Consider the following 21,726-nt stretch of genomic DNA (forward strand, 5'->3'; position numbering starts at 1 on the left):
CAGCAGTGCGATCTACCCCACAACTTATTCTTACTCTCTTCTGAGACGTTTCCATCTGAGGAGTCGTCCGAGGCGCTGACCCTCTCCTGGGGGCGTGGCTCCGCACAGTCAGAACCCCGCCCACTGGACTCCGCCCCCTGAGGGAAGCTAAGTTCTGCCAGTTCCCGCGTTGGGCTCTCCTGCAAGACAAAGACATTGCTGGCATGAGAAGACACAGATGAAGCCAAACACAGATACCAACAGCACTGCCCTGACCATAAAACACTTACTTCATGAACGGACCAGAAGATTGTATTCTTTATGTAATACTATGGAGAATACTACTTACTCTGTGGTCAAATAATTAGTTGGTTGTCCACAGAAATTTGTAGAAAATTAATTACAAAATTAAAACTGAATTTGCCTGGTCAGATAAATGTCCAAAGTTGGTGCAAAGTTGTTAGAGACCTATCCCAACAGACTCACAGCTGTAATTGCAGCCAAGGGTGCTTCCACCAAGTATAAACTCAGGAAGGGGGATCCAATTATGATATGTCAGTTTTGTATTTTTAATATATACTTTTTTTCCACTGTAAAAACATTTCCCCCTGAACAGTGTGGAGTACAGTGTGTAGATAAGTGAAAAAAAGTAATACAAAATAATTTAAATGCATAAACTGATACCTACCTGGTCAAAAAGGTAGACAGTGACATCATCAAAGAAGGAGACAGCTTTCTTCTTGCGATCCAGCTCCTCACAGAAGGACTCGGTGAGCAAGGTGGGCATCTTCAGGAGACTGCGCAGGTTCCGCATCTCACTGCTGTCACTCACCACGATGGGCACTGCAGGGAACTCCTCCTCGCTCTCCTCGCTCTGCTCCTGGATGTTGTAGCAGCAGAGCTCCTCGTCCGATTCCTCGCTGTCTTCCGAATCCCCGTCCTCCTCGTCCGCTTCCTCCCCGTCCGCAGGTGACACTCTGCCCTCCATTGGCCGGAGTTCTGGAGGAGGAGAAGAGGGCGCGGGACTCCCAGCAGTCTCTGTTCTCTCAAGGAACCCCTGGACTTCCTCTTCCTGGGCATCTTGTTCTTCTTGTGGGGCTAGCTGGTGATCCTCTTCTAAGAGATCAGTGGAGTCCACTACGGCTGCAGTGGACTCCCCTTCCTCCCTTTCATCCTTTGACTCACTGAGGCTATCTGAAGAGTCTCCCCCAACCTCTGAGGCCAAAGTCTCAGCCTGCACATCTTCTGGGCCATTAAACTCTTGTACTCCATCACTTGAGGATGAGGGCTCCTGCTGTACCGACCCTTCAGATACTGTAGAGGTAGAGCACTCGGAAGACTGCTCCTCCCCAGAGTGCTCCGAATCCAGACCCAGGCCTTCGTCCTGTGAGGCCTGCTTTGTAAAACAGGCCCCCAGCTCTGGAGGCGATGGAGCAAGTGAAGAAATAACAGGAGTGGATGAAGAAACACTTAATTCTGGTTCTGGGACCTCTCCTCTGGGTAAGGTTGTATCTTTGTCTATGTCCAGATTGTTGACTTCCTTCTGCTCACCTAGTTCACAGTCTGAATGATTACCTTGGAGGGGCTCTGTCCCTGCAAGTTGCTTTGTAAGGTCTTCCTGTGGCTGATTTGACACCATGAGTGGTTGAAGCTCTTCCTTTTCTGTGGACCTGGCAAGATCCTCCCGTTGAGCCTCCTGACCAAAATCATCTTCCTCTAGTTTCTCCTGAAAGTCGTCCCGTTCGTCCCGGGAAAACTTCTCGTTCTCTGCATCATAGTCCGAGAAATAGGCGGAGTCCCTGTACGGATTCTTTTCGTTCAGGCATGTCAGTTCCAGCTCTGTACCGTGGGATGTTGACAGGGTCAAGGCAGCATCTATCCCTTCATCAGCTCCGGGCTCTGTTACTATCCCTGTCTCTGAGTGTGTGTCCTCCAGTTCTAAACTCACAGTCAGAGAGGGCTTCTCCAGGGTCTGTGCAAAGCCCTCGGGGTCTCGTGGTTCATGAGGTTCCTTTAATACAAATTCAGGAGACTCATTATTTTCAGTGTCGTAGCCACTGTCCAGAGCTTTAGGCTGGCTGGAGGATCGGAAAGTAGCAGGACTGAATGCCTCACAGGAGCTTGTGGTGGAGGGAAGGTCAAGGGAGTCTATGGAGTCCGGAGTCCCTACTTGCTTTTGGAGGGACTTGAAAGCAGGGACAGTGTCTCCTATATCAGCGTAATCGATTGGGAAATCTGTGAAGATACCTGAGGTGACATCTGTTACATCATCATCACTGCAGTCATCAATCTCGACAAAACTGATACTGGAATAGCCTTTCTCCACTCCACTGTCTGCGGTCTGGCTGTTCTCTGAGATTGGTTCTGACTGGGTACTGGGGGCCATATCAGGAAGTGGTGGCTTTTCAGATTGGACAGGGGAGCTACAGGCGACTGGCTTTTGTAAAATATCTGTAAGTTCAAACTCTTTTTCCTTTTCTCCCTCCTTTTCAGAATGCTCTCTACCAAGCAGTAGGTCAATGTCAATATGTTGCTCTGTCTGGTCTGAGAGGGGATTATTTTTACCTAGTTCATGGTTCAGCCACATTTCTGGCAGCTCTGTTCTTCCTACTGCTGCACCCACAGGTAAAGATGATGGAGTTTCACTAATTTCCTTTAGTTGAACTTCAACTTTTTTTTCTTTAATATATTCAGGTAATTGGTAATTCCGAACCACTGATCCCAATAGTGGATCTATGAACTCATTCTCTTCGACAGTCTGTTTGGTTCTGTGGGGTGATACCCCATCACCTCCTTCATGGCACAAATAAATAAAAGTATTGCACTCATCTGATGGGAAAAGTTTGTGTTGGTTATTCAGGGAAATACAGCCACTTTTATCTATGGCCTCTAGGTAGGTAAAAGGTTTGGAGGCCAATGATAGATTTTCTTTAGATCCATTATCTCGCCATGCATCTTCCATATCTGCAGAAGGGATTGTGAAATGGAAATCTACATAAGCATCATTGGTACTCGTTCCAGGCCTTCGGGCAGAGTTCGCACTGTTATTGTTGGCAGAGCTGTTGGATGTCCAGTTATTAGTCTGTCTCTCCATAAACAAGTCCTCCTCTTCAAAATCACTGTCCTGGCGACCCACAAACAGCCGAGCTTCTTCTCTCTCCATTTCGCTTCTTATGGAGTTTGACCCTGTCATGGTCTTCCGGAGGGACCCCATCATGTCATAGTAGCACTCGCCCGCTGACGTTTTGCTAAGAATGGGCTCATGGCTGCTTTCTAGGTAAGGTTCACAGTAGAGCTGCTGGGGGCTACCGAGGGATGGGGAAATGCCCAGAGGATTCTCTAACTCCCCCAGTGCCTGACGCAGACTCCGCGACCCCCAACTTTCCTGATGGGCATCTGAAGCATCTTCTAGAAGGTAGTGGTCTACCCCATCTGAGGGAGAATGCTCATAGTAGTAGCCCTGCTCTCTCTCTCTGACTTTGTAAGAGAAGTACTGCCCACTCTCCCAGGGCTCCAAGGGGCTGGCATTAGACACCTGCCCCAGCAGAGGCTCCATGGTTAAAGAAATGGCTGGGCTGGTATCGGAATCATAGGCACTGATTTTATGAGCGTCTGCAGACCAATATGAGTTTTGCTGGGCTTCAGGAGGGCAGTTGACACAGTTTCCCGAGTCCCCACTTCCTCCGATAAAGCTGCCATTGCTGCCATCAAACTCTGGGCTGTAGGAGCACATGGTATAGTCTAGGTCTATATTGCACTCGGTTGGCTCCTCAATGCGGATATAATACTCACTGCTCACGGAGGGGCTGTGGGCACTCAGCACGGGTACCACACCTGGGGTGTGCAGCTGCTTGGCATCATAGTAAGAAGGAGAAACACCCAGAGTTAGCCCCCCAGTGCCACAGCCATTCACCCCACTGCCAGGAGGGTAATAGATATCCTGGTACTGGGGATTGCCATGACCCAGGGCACCGCTGGTTGAGGAGGAATGAAAGTGCTGCTCTGGCCGAGCCTGCTCCCACTTGTACTCAAAGTTCAGTCCCCGGCTGGTCTCCGTGACCGTCAGAATATCGTCCCCCGACTCCGAGTGGAAGCCTTCACCCACCGCGAAGTGCTCCAGCAGGGGGTAAGAGGAGGAGGAAGATGAGGGCAGCTCTGCCACAGAAGCGCTGGCACTGTGAGAGCCGCTGTTGCCCGCATTCGGCCTCATGGAGTTCCAGCGCTTCTCAAAGTCTTCTTCTGCCTCGCTGGCCCCCTTGGCACACAGGTAGGACAAAAGCAGGTGCACCTCTTCTGCATTCGGCCTTTGGTCAGGCTGCAACCAGCAGAACTGCATCACTTCATACCTGAGTGCAGGAAAGAGAGAGAGTATCTCGTTTATAAAATTACAGCAGGTAAATGATACAGTCCAGCACAATAGGGTTTGCATTTTTATTGCAATTTGGCCAGGGAAATTGGAATGCACCAATCAAATTGGAGGTACAATTAGTTACCATTTAAATTGCATTCAGTCTCCAGATTGGGTAGATTATAGCTGTAATGAGATTTGATGATTGAGTTTCCATGTGTTGGCTTACCCATGAGGGAGAAAACAGCTCTTGAAATGTGGACCCATAAGTCAGAGAGAGAACAGATAATGAGGAAAATTAGGATTGGGATGATGAGACTGCAGTGAACCTGTGCGACGGTGTGACTCACCAGCGATCTGAGAGGGGCACTTTGAGCAGAGGTTTGGGCAGCTTCAGCTGTTGCTCCTTTACAGCATAAGTGAGCACCTGTCTGTCAGAGTAGTGACGATAGGGCTGGTTCCCCAACTCAAACAGCTCCCAGATCATCACTCCCAGGGACCTGCAGCACAAACACAACCCCACTTACACAGGTCTTCCTTTGCACGACCTATTTATATAATGCAGCACAACACAATGTAAACTGTAATGTGCACTTCACTGGGGGGATTTAAAGATAGAAATCTCTAAGGAAATACATATGATATGCTACATATGATGTGTAATTAATTGATCTGTAATCTAGTTTAGAACATGTCCTTCTATTGGTGTCATTGCCATGTTCTTTGTTTTAAATGTGGGAGACTGCTTACCTGTCACAAAGAACAATGAAGTTCACTGTAAAGTATTGTAATGAGCTCCTCGAATATGCTACAGTGTCACCTAAGATGATTCATGTCTACTTACATAAAGAAAGGAATCATTTCAAATGCAGGGGTTTCTTTGCTTTTCGATCACAAGAACTATGATGACGCATTCAAATCTCCAAGGAGGAGGGCAGATTCACGATCTGATCAGATCAGTCGCCAGTTATTATTATAGTTCTCTGGTATTACTTCTTCTCACGATTAAAGCTGAAGGCTAAGATAGAGCAGGATTTCAGAGATCCACTTCTTGGGACTCTATTGCTGATGAACTTGTCAGTTCCATGGATTCTAGTGGGCCTTCTAGAACAAATGTATTCCTTAGGCTGTTCTACTGTGGATAACCATTCCAGATATCCTTCCTTACCAGATGTTGCTGGGCTTTGTCTGGTCTACCACTAGCAAGTTCCCATGAACCTCATCGATGAGTTCTGGGGCGATCCAGCGCAGAGGTACCCATATCTGATCCGATGTCACAAAATAATCATCCTGAAAGGACAAAAAAACAGGGATAACAGTAATAAAGATGAACTATTCTGCTGCTACCCACAGGCCTCTGTCCCCAACCACAGCTTTTACAATCCCAGAGTTCCAGGAATCCATAGGGACCAACCCGAAAGGAATAACACTAGTCTAATCCAAACACACTGGGAAGTGTATCTGTCATGGTGCCAAACACAAACGCCTCTGCATTTTCTCAAACATGATACTATTTCCTTCTGTGCTCTAGTTCCACTGTTCCACATTTGAATATATGTGAAGTGCCATGAGAATAAAGCCAAGGCAAAATTCTGAAGACTGCAGTAAATGACAAGCACATCTGGTAAATACCTTGCCACCACAAAGAGAAAGAGACACACGGGCTATGTGTATAACTTTTTACAACGTAAACCAGTGCAATTGGCAATTATGTATCTGTGCAAAGAGCTCCCCAGACTCACTTTGTATTTGTTATGGGAGAGCCCATAGTCTCCTATCTTCACTGTCACTTCCGCAGTCAGCAAACAATTCCTCAAGGCCAGGTCACTGGGAATGAGGACAAGACAGTTAGATTGAAAGTATGTAGATCCAGATCCAGTAGATAACCAAGAAAAATACTTATATTAATTCAATGCACTTCCAGCTGGATCACTGAACACCACACAAATGATATATTCTTATCTGGAACCAGTCACAGGTTTCTGTTATTTTCTGCCGAATGACAATTATCTTGTCTTGATGATTCTCGCCTCAAACAGCAATGTGGTGATAGTGTTGCTGATTAACAACAGCCAAGCTCATTTCAGAATTCACCTAAGTATCCAACGACGATGAGGGAGATGGCGGACTGTATCCGAAGCTGAAGGGATTCCCCCCTGCAACAAAATCACTGATGCTGGAGTCTGCAAGCTGTACTCAGGCAGCACCAGGATATTGTTACAGGGAGAAACCAGCAGACCCTGGGGCACCAGCTGATGAGGAATACACACTACTCAAACACATGCATGTGTGTGTTCAATAAGAAAAGAGAGAAAAAAACAAAAAAACAAACAAAATAAGCATACATTTGTTCCGTTTGTTTTTCTTCCTGATATTAAAATGCCTTCCTACACATATAAAAATTGGAAGTTGATGTGAAAGTGCATTTAACAAACAGAATCAGAAAGTATCAAGTTAGATGCCCCTGGTGGCAGAAAGGGAAACAACAATGAACAACCATGGTTTTTTCCGTTTATTATGTGTGCTTTGCCGTCATCTGTTTCCTGTCGTCTGAAAAGGAAATTAAAAAGGGGTTCCAGAAGAAAAGAAATAAAAAAAAATCTGTATGTTTCGTGAGTTTCAGTTGTCAGGCCCACCTGTGGACGTAGCTGTGTTTGTGCAGGTGCAGCAGGCCAGAGGCAATCTCACACGCCATTCGCTGAAGGGTCAAAGGGTCGGGGGTTATGGAGTCGGCAGCCCGACAGCTCCGAAGGTAACCTTTCAGATCTCCCTGTGGTGAGAGAGAGACAGTGACCGAGGGGAGAAACATCTCAAGCAAAAATAAAAAAGGACAAGGTCTTGGCACTAGGGGGAGCCTACACCAACTCACTGAGATAGAATCAGCCTCTGCATCTTCAGAGAAGTGGTTTCTAATACTGACGTACTGCCTGCAAATACTAAGAATTTGTATATGAGCTATAAGGATTTTATATTATCATTCTTAAGATTTTTGAGTTCAGAACTGTTATGAAAGTTTCTATTAAACTAAGGAATATTATGATGTTGATAAAAGTGTTTGATCCAGCAGAAGACTGAAGAAAACTCAACCTAGATAGAAGTCATATGGTCCTATAGTACTCACCAGGGGGCAGAACTCCATGACAAGCAGGTACGGTGTGACTTCAGAGCACTGGGCCAGGCACTGGAGGAGCGCAGGGTGCTGGAGAACGCTGGGTGGGCATAGGAACAGGTTGGCATGTAACTCTCCATTCCTTCAATAACACACAGGGCCTATGCCCAGCTTCTGCTGACACCAGAGAGCTCCACAATGTATCTTATCATTCCAATTTCACACAACGAGGTGTCAAGATCTTACAGATTAATCTGATTTTAGAGCATCCTGAAGAAGATCAGTTGGATTGCCTTGTCACCTTATGACTGAAGTCTTAAAGCAGCTGACCAGTAAACACTATCTTATGTAAATATATATGCAATAGGTTTACTGGCTGTCTTGGTTAAGCTACAAATTGTGTATCGCTCCTTAAAAACCCTTGTGGATACTGACCGGTAAGGCTGAGCTTCCTCCAGAAACTGCATCTGATCCTGCACACTGGCGCTGGCCTTCAGCTCCTTCACCACCACCTGTGTGGTGCTGAGGCCTGCATTCACTTCCCCCAGCAACACCTAGACCATAGGGAGACGTGGGCAGGGAGAAGTCATGAACAGAGAAGAGGACAACACACACACACACACACACAGGGAAGAGAGGAGACAAACAGTCTGCAGTTAGAAGCAGAAACAGCAGAAAAATAAAGACAAAGACAAGACACCTATTATGGGCACTTACACTGCAGGGGGTCATATTAGATATAATAGCAGGGATCAATGGATGTGTTCTTTTCCAAACACATCGATTCCTATCATTCTCTAAAAGTCCTGCAGAGTTTCTAGAATTGTATAACAGCAACACCACGGTGGTCCTCAGCTTTGGCCTGAGAAATTCCCAAAAGCTGATCGAGTCCATCCCCCCCCACAACAAACCACCTCCCGTACGTAAACCCAGGAATATCAGTTTGAGCTTGCGAACACATTATATTAAATTCTACTCCTGTATACATATATCAGAGACCGAGAGTGAGTTTACGAAGAGTCAGGAAACAGCTGTACAAACAGTAAAGATTTACACAAGCTTAATGAATCTATGCCAATGATTATGGGTCCTGTGTCTTGATTTAGAGTATAGGGTTACAAAGGAAAAATAACTATTTCAACTGTTTTAGCAATTATGTGCCAGTAGTATTTATATATAAATATATATACACATATAAATCTGTCCTGTCTTGTCCTTTAAATTGACCAGGAAGGTAATGAGTAGGCACTGAGGTCTATCTACATGAGTCTGTGAACTGAAAAGAGGGCCTACCTTCCCAAACCAGCCATGGCCAATCTCCTTCAGGTACAGCAGGCTGTGTCGGCCCAGGTCTGTCGACTTGAGGAGCTGGACTGGAGAGGAGCACATAGAGAAGGAGGGCAGGTTAGATATGGACCAGAGCTGCCAGGACAACACAGAGATCACAGCTGGCATGAGCACTGAAACAAGGAGACTTTTAACACCTTTTATAGAAATGTACACCACAGAAATCATTCGGTCAGGTTTAAAAAACAACGACAAAAAAATATTTACAGTTCTGCATTTAAATCAGTAATGTTTCCTCTTCAAAACAGCAGAAATCCTCCTGTTCCTGTTGCTGGAAATTGTGACATTTGCAGTTGGTCGAAAGACTACTCCTTTCTCTCTTCTTCGCCTACAAACCACCCTGCGTTTCTTGCAAGATGCTTCTCTGCTGCGTTGCCTCGGCAGCTCCCCTCATTGAAATTCTGCACGGCGTTCCCGGCGCTTATTTTCTGCAGCAGGTTACTGTCATGGCAAGCCGGGCAGGCTTCTGGAAAACAGCCCCCTGAACATGGCGGGAGTAAAAGGTGCAGGATGTTGTGGAATCGGTGGAGAGCAGCAGGAGATGGGGGTCACAAAAAGGGCACCTCTCAGATGAGGCACATATCCCAATGAAGCTGAAATTTCCCCACAAGGTGGTTCGAATGCCAAGGTGGGCTGTCCTGACCAATTTGAATTGTGAGACCTCTCAATGGAGAATAAATTCCTTTATTTCTGGTGTTCCTTTATTTCTTGTTCTTTTTTTTGTATTGAAAGGTGATTTAAATCCCTCTTCAGATTTCCACTGAAATGTCACTGTTCAGGGAAAGGCAGGGGTTATAAGAAGGTTTGTGAAGGTTATTGTTTCTGTTATAATAATAATAATAATAATAATAATAATAATAATAATAATAATTTCAATTAACTTACAGATGTAGGAGTGCACAATAATGTAATTAAGTTCACAGAAATCTCATGAAAAAACAATCTCAGGGAATGGCAGAGAAAAGCTGTCCAGCTGACGATGTGTCACTGTGAAACTTCCCTCCTTCGATCCACTTCAAGTTTCCTTCTTGTCAGCTATCCGGGAGGTGGAGAATATTCTCTCAAAGAAATATTGCAGCTGGATCTGCCGATACAATGACGCTCTGTCGGGCTTTTAAACTCCCTTCTCCTCAGACGGCCTCACACCTGTCACCTCCTCACCTTTTGCCCTCTGGGATTAAATGCTACAAATGCAGAGGTTTCATCATTGTTGATCATTACTTCAGAGGAAACACCAAAACTGCAGCGAACCTTGAAGCAGATTGCAAGACTCCCCCGGTTTTCAACGGCTTAAATAATTTGCAGTGGGAACTAGATTAACCCACATTTTACTGAAAACAGAGAAGCTCGAAGTTAATGTGCTTGCAGTATAAAACACATGACAATTAAATTAGATGTGGCAAAGTCCCCCTATTTGTTTTCCCCAATGCTTAATAAATAAATCATTAATTTCACAAAACTCCTTAAATGCCAATGTCATACGCCCATCTGAAAGGAACACGAACTCCTAAAACATCTTAATTGCCTTCCCACTTTGGTCCCACATCTGTTGAGCTATGCTTGCGGGAGTAGCTTTCCGCTGTCCTCCAATTATACTGAATGCCAGCAGGATCCTATCTCCAGAATGACAACAACATGATCTATTTGCCTTTTCTGTGCACCCTTGTCTTTCCTGCCCCCAGAAAGAAAAGCATTATATAGGCAAAGAAAAACAAACAGAGTATTGTGAAGAGGAATAGGACTTCTGTCATATACAACCCCCCCACTCCAGCCCCAGTCCTTTTTCCAAACCCCTCCCGAATTTTATTCTGGTATTTAACGCCTTTGCAATGTTCCAGAGGTCAGTCAATCCAAGCACACACACACACACACACACACACATTCACTCACTCACGCACTCCAGCGACAGAGAAATGGTCCCATTGTCTCCACGAAGGCACTGACTGGTACTGGGGACTGGTGTACAGACACTGGGCCTATTATAAGGGCCACTAATACTAAGGCAAGCAGCAGCAGTGACAACACAGTCTAGTGATTTTCTTTCTTTTTCTTTTCTTTTTCTTTGAGTGAACCCAAGTCCAGATTCCTCTCCCACTCCTGGAATTCTTCAGGCCAGTCTTTGACTCGCTGAACGCTGAGAATCGCAGGGAGGACATGAAAGAGCCACAGTGCTCGGCTCCGCTGTGTGGGCAGTGGCTGACAGAATAGTTTCCACAATGTTCAAGCTCACAATTTTCCTCTCATTCTCAAAGCACGAAAAACTAGACAGTGGGCTGGGAAACAGGAAGTACATTTCTTGCTACAGGTTCAATAGCAGCAGCATCAGTCAGCGCTGGTCTTTATGGATAAATAAATATATATGAATGCAGCTGTCTTCTTGTTTGTGTTTGTGTTTAAAGTTACAGAGCTAGTTTAAAATAGTCCAGATTGGAACCCTTTCTAGTGCACAGCTGCATCTGGGTGGATTATAACTGACCTCCCTTTGGGGGCAAAGGTCTGACAATTGCAAATGTGTTTTGGGGGGCAGGGGCTAGCGGTCCTTGAGAGAAGCCTCCACAGGAAACCTGACAGGAAATACAATCCCATTTGGGTCTCTCCTGAACCGCGGTGGAGATGGCACAGTCACGTACTTGGTTGGCAGCCCTTGGCCTCCCTGTCCAGTCCTTTCTCCTGAGATTTACATTAGACAACACAAAAACAGGTCTGTTCATATCTTTCTTCCCAAAGCCCGCATGCAGCCATCATGCGAGATGGTGCAGATGGAGTAATAAGCTGATGAATGCGGTATCCTAATTCCCAGCGCATTGAGTCCTCCTTGAGTTCTGCCATCTAGCCAGAACATGGACAAGTACAAGTACTGATCTGCGTATCCAATGTCTTACTTCAGGTCTTTGGGGGCTGCTCACCAAGGTAACATCACATACTGCACTCAGCTCATTGCTCGCAGAGCTTTCAGCTGCCTCTGTTCTTGGATTTTGGCTTGACTATAAAGAGCACTGCCCTGGCCTTTTCCAGTCCTGGGATCGGGTCAAGCAGTGTGGTCATGTATTACTCATACAACTAGGGTCTACACCAAATATATAGAATATGGACAGACATAAAATCAGGTATAGAAACATTGTTTAAGAAAGGATCAAATCAGATCTGAATATATGGCTATACTTTCTCTCCAGCAGTGTTGACAGTGTTCACCGTTCAAATTCTCCTAAGAGTCAAACCTCCTTGACACATTATGGTGAAGTGAGATTAAATCCCAACTAGTCAACCAATTTGTTTCATCTTTGGTTTCCCCTTGAAATGATAATAAAGGTAGGAGCTAGTGTAAGTGGCAGCATGGGGGCAGACTGCCTTGATGAAAACACACAGCCTTGTCAGTCTCAGCAGGCAGCGCGGGCGCTAGTTGATTGATTCCAGCCAAGTCAACATGGGCAATAAACAAAAATCCATTGTTTTCTGCAGTGCAAGAGAGCTGTGATATTATGGGAGGGGAATGTGTGCTTCTTTCATTTATTTGAACACACATAAACAACACACAATCCACAATGATTGTGTAGGCAGGCACTGTTGCATTATGTACTACTAGACCAATGCTCATACTTATGAAAGAGTATGTCATTGCAAGCCCAGAACCTGTATTTTGTAAGATGATTTAGACATCTCAGTTCTGGTAGAGGGAAATCTGGATTTGACCGGCTTGCTTCAGTTGTGAAACACGTATAATTCTTACCTGATCTTCCAGGCTGCTTTGACACAGGAAGCGAAATCTCAGTGAGGGGCAGGATATAGACTTCAGGTCCGTTCTGTGAGACAGGGGAGCCAAGAGTGGAGAATTCGGTCTGGTAATCCTCGCCCTCAGCGTTCTCAAACTCCTACGAGAAAACACAAGAGCCACCATGAGCCAGCCACCTTATTCCTACGGTCTGCTCAGAGAAGACATGTTTAACGTATCCGCCAGCCCATCCTGTCAGCGCTTTGGCGGAGGAAGGTCATGCTCAAACTCCAGTTGCTCTGCACACCTAGATCTGGTCTTATCAATTGCAGCAAAAAAAGAGAAAACTTTTGTAAGAGTACAAACATTTAGCATCATTAAATGCAAAATCCGACAGATTCGAAAAATGTACCACTCTCAATGTCATTTTCTAAGACACTTACATGTTCTTTATTTCACAAAGGCAAATGTGTGTGACACAGGAGAATAAACATGGACAAATCATATCAGTCTCTCCAAGTAGGACATTCCCTTCAAACCTGCAGTAAGTCGTAATGTTCCACCCTGAAACAGAGACTACGTGGGGACTTGATTCTAGTCTTCAAAATCACAGATCAGCAGGGATACACGGACCCAGGGACACAAAGAAATTGGGTTTCAAGGCATTCAAGACGGAAAACAGGAGACACATCTTCACACCGAGTCATCATAATCTGGAACAAACTTCCCAGCGATGTGGTTGAAGCTGAAAATTTGGGAACATTTAAAAATAGACTGGATAGGATCCTTGGATCACTTAGTTATTAAAAGACACCAAACGAGCACGACGGGTCTCCTCTCGTTTGTAAACTTTCTGATGTTCTTATAGAATTAAAAAGCTGATTGAAAAAGGACACACTTTGACGCTCAAAACAAGACCAACATACAGAAAGTCTCTGTAATTGGGTTTGAATGGAAAACTGTGACCCCCCCAACACTCCTCCCCGAAATCTTCTCTTTTCTGGGCCTCTTCTTGGGCCACCCCCTGTGTCTCAGGCCTGTCCTTCACACAGCCTGCCTTGGCCTCTCAGGAACATATGTTTTTACCAATGTACGTCCCAAAGAGACATTAAACCACTAAATCAGGTCTAATGATAGTTAGAGACAACAATGAGCCTCAAAGAGAGCCCATTGGTTGAGAGAAAAAGCCATCATTTGATTACAGTTGGGAAGTATTAAATTTACAAAGCTTTCGTCATCAAATTTGAAAAAAGCTAAATGCCATGGTAAGGAATTGTGCTCGTTAATGAAACTGTTTTACATTATGCCTTTAAAAAAATGGAACCCTATTACAGAAATCATTCCAGTTTGAAAGCTTTTTGATAGAGAGTAAGTGCCATTAAATCCTGACAACCTCTGACAAGAAATAAACAAAGAGTCACAAGAGGGTGCTCAGAAAAAAATGCCATGGCTATAAACATTCAGTGGGAGGGGAGATAATAAAGTAAAAAAATATGAATATTTCTTTATCTTATTCTTCTCCTTTTTCTTCTTGTACTTGTTCTTCACCTTCTTCTTTGTCTTATTATTTTCCTGTACATGCTATATTTCCTAACATGCTACAGTATCTCAGACTATACAATGAGAGAGGAGATTTCATCAGAATTAATACAAGACAGATTTATATCATACATTTAATCAAGACATTAAGGCACCTCAAATTGTTTTACTGGGGGGAAGATAAATACCCATTGGAGTAGAAGTTGTCAGTTCCTCCTGTGATTAAATGTGAATTCTAGTGGTAAACCACTCCACAGTCATGGCCACCCCTGGCTGAAGCAATCGACACATCCCTACACTTGGCTGTGACGGCACAGCGCCCACTCATGACCGAGTCAGTCCAAGCTCAGAAGTGATGCAAATGTCTCTGTGGTAGTTTCAGCCACCCCCTTGTCCCGTCCTTCTGTATAGAGCTAGTACCCCAAACTCTGTATTCATCACCAGCCCCTATTAGTCTGGACAAAGGCCACTGACCAACACATGACATCTGGTAGTTTTTAGTTGCTGCAATCCATATTGGCAAGTAGTCTTTTCTTTTCTAAAGTTTATTTTTGTGTGCAAAAAGCAAAGATCATCTTTCTCAGTATCACGTAAAACTACTACTACTAGTACTATTAATAATAATTATAATAGCAGGAATTCCAGTGAAGCTACAAGTTATTGGACTAGTTCAACAGCATTACCATTATAAACTGATGCTGCTCTGAATTTTCTTCACAGTCGCAGTTGAACTGAAAGCTCACTTCACAGCGCAGACTTATTTTCCACATAACGTCAGCCCATTAACAGCAGAGTCAGTCCCCTTACCTGGCCCCAGAGCTGCGATCTGCACAGTGCCCTGTATCCGATCCTTTAATGGGTAGTCAGGTTCTCACCACGGGGAAGGACGCAACCGGGGTCCCTGGCCCCCCGTTCTCCACACCCTCCAAAACCACGCGCCATGGAACAGGGTGCTGCGCTGACCCCCAGGCCCGCAGCCGTCCGCACTCCCATTTCACTGTCAATCAGCTGGCTTTTATAATCCCAGGATGCTGGGGCTGCCCTGCTGAATGTGAAGCGTGCTGCCAGCAGGGCATTGTGCTCAAAGAGTCCCATTGTTGTGTCCCAGCAAAGGGGAATGTTCTGGTGCTGTTGGGACGATCCCGTTCGTGGCCGGGACTCGAGGAGAGGAGGGGCGGGCTCCCAGCACAGAGCCAGCTCCTCTGTTCTGTTCCATGGCCAGAAGAGAAAAAGCCCCCGCAAAAAATGTGAAACATTACAGTACCAAAAAAAAAAAAAAAAAAAACACAGAGGGAGAGAAGCTTTTTCACATTCTGTGCTCATGACATCAGCCCTCACTCTGTGTCCCAGGCACATGTGCACGGCAGTCCCGGGCTGAACGCACAGCGTGGAAAATTCAAACATGGCCTGAGAATTCTTTTTCTTTCCCTCTTCAAATTAAAGAAACAATTTCCTCCTCCCCTCTGAATATCTGGGAGAGGCACAATCTCATTCCAGACAGGGGCCCCACTACAGGATGCTCTTGCAGGGAGAGAGACACTTTATTCTCAGCACTGCTGGGGAGGAGTTTTTCCTCTGACTTATCACATTGCCAGCTGGTTCATTACAACGGTCACTGTCCCCTAGTGTTTCAACTTCCACTTCTCCAATGCACGGCCTCCTGCTATCCCTGATCTACCTACAAGAACAGCCCACTTGCCAGATTGTGCAGCTCTGAGACCTGGGCAATGCTGAATGACCGCCTCATCACAGGCAATTACAAGCAACTGGATAAGAGAAACTCCATCAGCGTGACTTAAAGGACAGCGGACAGTCTCTTTTTAATTAATTTGGTTGTATCTGGGAGCCTTTAGGTTCGTGGAATTACAAACAAAACTGATGATTAGTCAGTCAAACACTCCTTAAGTATTGCATATGAAGTATAAGCAAATGTACAGAAACATGTACTATAAATATATGCATGTGTGATGGTGCTGATTGTGCACATGAGCTCATTGAGGTGATGTACTCCCTATGTGAAATCAGTAGAGTGTATTAAAAAAAAGTATTTTGGTATGCCAGAATTATCCGCCACAGGGTGGAGCTGTGTGGTGCGGAGTATGTCGGCACGGTTCGAATCCTGAGTGGGTGGGGTCCTGCACACTCTACACACATGATGAGTTATTAGTGTAATACCATCACTAGTGGTATTTGATTGAGTTATAGTTGTTTTTTAGTTTAGCCAGAAAGGGCATTTCATGCAAAGAGATTTGAGAACAGATGTTTTTTTGTTTTTGTTTTTTTACAAACTGTACTGCACTGTACAGTACGGTATAGGAAACAGAGATAGAAACCTGATTATCCACTGACTGAAATGTAGACGATAGAAACCTTAAATGTCATCATTTTCATAAGAGTATGAGAACACAGAGCATGAGATTGAGACAGTATGCCTCCTGAAATAGTAGTCCAATATGAACTCTTGTTGTGAGCACCCATCCTTTCTCTAGAGGTGAGGTTCTGTGTAGTATCTTTTTGATTGCAGTTTGGTAAAACAGAGATCTGCAGTTGAGTGGAGACCGTATCTCTACTCTACCGTCTTGGCTTGTGCACAGTGTTATGTAAGCCCAAATGCTAATGTGTAACTCCAGTTCAACATACCACATAAATCACGGCCCCTCTATTTAAAGCAACTGCTTTATTAACTAAAATGCAGGGAGCAGAAATTGGTTTTGTTTACTGTTTTAAATCTAGTGCCAAACAAAACGACACCCATCACCTTTATCCTTATGAGACGTGAACAAAAACATACAGGATGTTCGCCTATCGATTGCTATGCTGTTACTGCAGCTCTGGCTAAAAGATCATGTGAGATTACTGGGCCAAACAGGATCTATCAATAATGCTAATCCCTCTTGACAGAACACCTTCTTTGCTTATAGCAATATAAATAAAGAAAAGGTTTGAAGCAGATGACAACAGGTACAGCACGCTGGCTCTGAGATAGTGGAACACCTCAAGATATGGTCATTAGTTTCCCATTAGCTCAATCAGGCACTGTTATTTGAAGAGCCATTTTACTTTTTTTCCCCACAGGATAACCTAAGGGGGTGTGCTTTTCCCAAATTGTCCAGCGAGAGGCAGCAGAGCCAGGCAAGGGTCTCACCTTGAAGCCGATGTCCCCCTTCTTGCAGCACAGGCAGGCCAACATGAGGAAGATGAAGGTGAAGAGCCCAGAGAAGGAAACAGCCACCACAGCCAGGGAGGAGGACCAGGACAGCTCACTTAAGGGGGCACCATCTGCAGGGAACAAGAAGTTAAAAATCACAAACCTACAGTATGGCCCGGTAGTCAGACATGCAGAATTTTCGCTTCTCCCAGCCCTGTCCCTTTTTGTGAATTGTAGCTTCCTACTCTGCCTGTTATCCTGTGAATGGTTTATTTTTCATCCTTCGATTGCTGATGCAGAGGCAGGATTGGGCCCACGCTGTGCCAAGTCAACTGAAAACAGCGTGTTTCTCTGACAGGTACAGAGCAGTGGCCTTCGGGAAGGCTGGCTATGGGTCTCATTTGTTTTGAAGCATCTGGCTCCATGGCCACAAAGCGGCAATGACATTGCATACTGCAGATTATACAGAACTGTCGGGTTGCATTTTGGCAAAAGTCATCCTGACAGGGCCAGACAGGGAGAGAGAAGGGGACCCGTGTCAATGAGGTAAAGAGACAATGTCAGTATTGCAAGGATATCTATTCAGTGAGCCACCATTGACATGCACCCCACCCTCCACCATCACTTCCTCCAGCTATTCTATGTCTGGCCTTCCTTTATACTTGAATAGCTCTTTCTCAAACAAAAGCCTTTAAATAAACCTACACCGGGGGACGGATTAACTGTAAATATTTCTCCCCCTCTTCCATTTTTATTGCACCTTTCCAAACTACGACACTCACGTCGCCTCTTTAATGAATAGTTCTCTGCTCTCAGACGTGCATTAACCTTTTATTGGTTGCCATGGAAACAGATTGGACTGTTGGCCCATCATGTCTGATTGCTTTCAGCGGTAAATCTCTATTTTTTTTATTTTTTTTTTCGTTTTTCATATCCTGCTCCCGGTGCCTCCTGATCCTGTGACAGCTGGTCCCTCTTCTCAGCCCGATTCCCCTCCGAACAGATAGAATGCACTCCACGATACACGTAAATGAAAAGGGCAAGAAGGTTTTGAGCTGCTAACTGTTTCATGCTGCGTATCACTGAAGCTTAAATTTGTGCACTGTGAACGGCTTTCCGCAGCTTTAGGGGCAATTACGGGCCGAAGATTCACAGAACAGCAAACAAACATTCCTTCCGCTACAGAATGTAATGATAAGCAGGCTATAGTAAACCTCCTGAAATCACTGAGATGCAAACTATATAGGATATATGAGATACAAGATAAATAAGCTGTTACGTTGAAAGGGCCGGCCAATAATAATGTGCTCAGAATCTTTACATCAGACCATCTCAGAGCAGATCACACCACTAAACCATAAACAAACAAATCCACACTAAAGCAAATTATCAGACTACATCCTTGTCTCTCTCACTCTATGGGCTCGGTGTAAAACTTAATTAAATCTGTCATTTTGGAGTTCAGTTCTGTAGCGACCGCATACCGTACGGATGGGAGAGAGCCTCTCATACATATTTGAACAGTACACATTATCTTGCTTGCAACAAAAATTAAAATAAACCACTTAAACTAATGTAGCCTATATTAAAGTCCTGTCTCAATATTAAAAATAAGTGATTGATATTCCTCTGCCTGCGTGGCCACTTTGCTTCTCTGCAGCTATCGGATTTATTTCCTGATAATAAGACAGTGCCCACTGGATTGATGAGTTTGCAGCAGAGTCAGTTCTGCTGATGACAGGTATTCTTTCCTCATTCATTTTTAAACACCTAGCCTGACAGCTTTATGCCCCACTGCCAACAATTAAATAACCCTGAACTCCCACACAAACCTGCACGAGGGTTTGCCAACTTTTGGAGAATTTGGTGTTTCAATATGATGTGATACTTTAAAGGATTGACCAAGTTCCCATTTTGAAGCTCTTTAGGGGTCTACAAAATCCATGAAGGGAGATATCACTTTAATACAACAACACTCACATACAGTCAAAACATATATGATTTGCTTACTAGAGGCACACATTTCAGAAAAAAAGCATTGCATGAAAGGGATATTTCAACTCAACCCACCAATTAGGTCCTGTTGTGTGAATGCTTTCACCTTTGTAGTTACACCCAATCCACACCACAATCTGTTTCACTGATCACAGTAGAAACACAACCTTAACCTCAATAGAAGTCATAGTTTGCTGGGAAATGTAATCCTAACCCAAGCCCAAAACCCAAATGTAACTAGTGTGAACCGTAGCAACATTTAACCTTCACCGGAATCCATAAGTAACATGTACTACTATCCATGCCAAACTCATCTCTAACGCTAGTCCAAACTGCCTTAGTTGATTGTCTTAGGGTTGGCAATCCAAACCTGAAAAGTACTGATAGACACCGTTGTGAGGGTTACAATAATATAATAATGATGGTCATTCTTAGACTGTTTGCAAACACCGCATTTTTATCAAATTAATGAATGCTTCTACTGCTTTTAAATGACAAAAAAGGAATGGAAAAACTGCCTGACACAAGCAGGACCATTCACCCCAGCACACAGATAGAAATAGAGTGATCCAGGTTGGTTGATCAATGTTATTGACCCGCCCTAGTCTCCATAATTAAGTTGGGGATTGTGGGAGATATCATTCTTTCTGCTGCTCGGTTTGAGAGGGGAGTCTCTCATCTCGCTCTCCTGGGGGAGGTGGCTACCTTTCAATAGGGTTTGATTAACTCTGTTTCTATAGAGACGTTTATAAAAAAAACCTAGATACATTCTGCAAGACAGGGATTTCTAACAGCTGAGGAAAAAGTTCACGGATGAGCGTGTTCCAGGCGGTTGGAGCTTCTATGGAGAACAGCTTGAATCCTTTCAAAACTGAGGAGCACAATACCCTGTGGCTCCCAAAGTATGACTCAGTGATGGCTTCCTTTTATAGCACCGCAAGGCTTTGACTGCTATCTCCACTGATGAAGGAATGAGGAGGGAAGGGGGATAGGTGCCCACGGGTACTCTGCGAACCTGTAAACAGGAACCTGTGTCACGTGGTCTACTGGAACCAACATCTGGGAAAAAGCAGGACCGACTGGGGTGTTGAAGGGCTCAAATGCTGTTCAAAAATATATTCCCCACTTTGATCTCTGAGATGTTTGTTACAACTGCTTTGATTCACATTTTTTACATTCCACGGAAAACATCAAAAAAACAAGAAAGCCTAAATTTAAGTAGAAAAAAAACTGCGAAGCTCAAATTGTGATTGATTGTGTTTGGCACACTGTGCGCAACAAACAGTCAGGCTACAATGGACTCCTGCAGAGATTAAAGAAGAAAACATGCTTGCTTCATTTTGGTACACATATTATCCTTCATTACTCACACTGTGATGTCAATACACATGTCATAGTCCTTTGGCACACATCTTGATTGGTAATGTTTGGGATTTAGGCGGTGCTCTTAATGGAAAATTAAACATGGTGAGGACTGATGGAGCTAAGACAACATATATACACCCATGCAAATAAGTCTGATTTGAGGAAATGCCTATAGTCAAATGTTGCATATCTGTCCCTTTCAAGCATTGGATTTAGGAAAATGCATGTTTAAATTCAAAGGCTCGACACTAATATGTTTTCATCAGTCCAGATTTAGTCACTCAACTCTTATTTAGCTTTACAGGGATAAGATACACTGTAGTTTCCCGAAACAGAGATTGCAGTTTATTCATACACAATATCCCATTTCACTGACTGTAACAAGCACTGAGATTACACAGGAAGAAGACAGCTAAAGGCAGCACAAGCGAGAGAACACAGTGTTCCTTGTGTTCTTACAAATGCATGTTCTTTTAGTTATGCACAGATTCAGCTCGAACTCTACAAGTTGATGGATAACCCTAGCTCTCACTTAGATTGGCACAAGGAAACGGTTTTAACCTGGTTTTGAGCTTACTAGCATCATACTTGTTGTACCTTAAACTAGAAGACTATTACAATGTAAAAGCCAAGCTGAAACGGTGGTGGGGTTGCAAGCACAGATCAGTTTACGGAATTGAGGCTCCTGAAATTAATTATCTAGCCACTGTTGAGGGTTCCTCCATTTTCCCAGTGCTGGGAGAGAGAGAGAGTAACAGTGGGTTGCGGACTCTGAAATAGTTTGCTGTAGGCAAAACCCTCAGGCATGCATTCATACAGACACACAAGCATCCTTTGAGAGATGGAGACAAAGTTGCATACAAACATATGTACAGAGATACCCAGTCGCACACAGATACCAGTAGACATCTGGATGTAAACAAACAGAGACCCACAGATTCCAGACTTGGGCACTGCACTGTGCTAAAGAAGCAGGGATGTCCTGCTTTAAAACAATAAATGCAGAAATTGCTGAACCTCTTTAAGCATCTCTTTTCACTGAGATCCCAGCCCATTACCGGTTAGCCCGCAAAAATCTTCCATCACTGTATCTTCAATTATCAAACATTAGGTTTTAGCACAACTAAGGGACTCTGATGGTTTATATCCTGGAGAGCAAAGGGGCTACTGTGCTTGCAGTAGTGAAT

The 21,726-nt window shown here is 44.3% G+C and overlaps 1 protein-coding gene across 1 annotated transcript in view; it reads right to left on the reverse strand.

The window, feature by feature from the left end:
* Positions 1–21,726, reverse strand: part of aatkb (apoptosis-associated tyrosine kinase b) — a 44,949-nt gene that overhangs the window by 4,881 nt on the left and 18,342 nt on the right. The window contains exons 2-12 of the mRNA XM_066704386.1: positions 17,177–17,310; positions 12,511–12,652; positions 8,730–8,809; positions 7,872–7,990; positions 7,449–7,536; positions 6,964–7,097; positions 6,070–6,154; positions 5,496–5,617; positions 4,678–4,827; positions 668–4,325; positions 35–179 (exon numbers count right to left, since the gene is read on the reverse strand). Coding sequence (XP_066560483.1) covers positions 35–179; positions 668–4,325; positions 4,678–4,827; positions 5,496–5,617; positions 6,070–6,154; positions 6,964–7,097; positions 7,449–7,536; positions 7,872–7,990; positions 8,730–8,809; positions 12,511–12,652; positions 17,177–17,310 — 4,857 coding nt within the window. The remainder of the gene's footprint in view (positions 1–34; positions 180–667; positions 4,326–4,677; positions 4,828–5,495; positions 5,618–6,069; positions 6,155–6,963; positions 7,098–7,448; positions 7,537–7,871; positions 7,991–8,729; positions 8,810–12,510; positions 12,653–17,176; positions 17,311–21,726) is intronic.

Source organism: Amia ocellicauda, chromosome 5 (genome assembly GCF_036373705.1).
Source record: "Amia ocellicauda isolate fAmiCal2 chromosome 5, fAmiCal2.hap1, whole genome shotgun sequence".
In the NCBI taxonomy this organism is placed as follows: domain Eukaryota; kingdom Metazoa; phylum Chordata; class Actinopteri; order Amiiformes; family Amiidae; genus Amia; species Amia ocellicauda.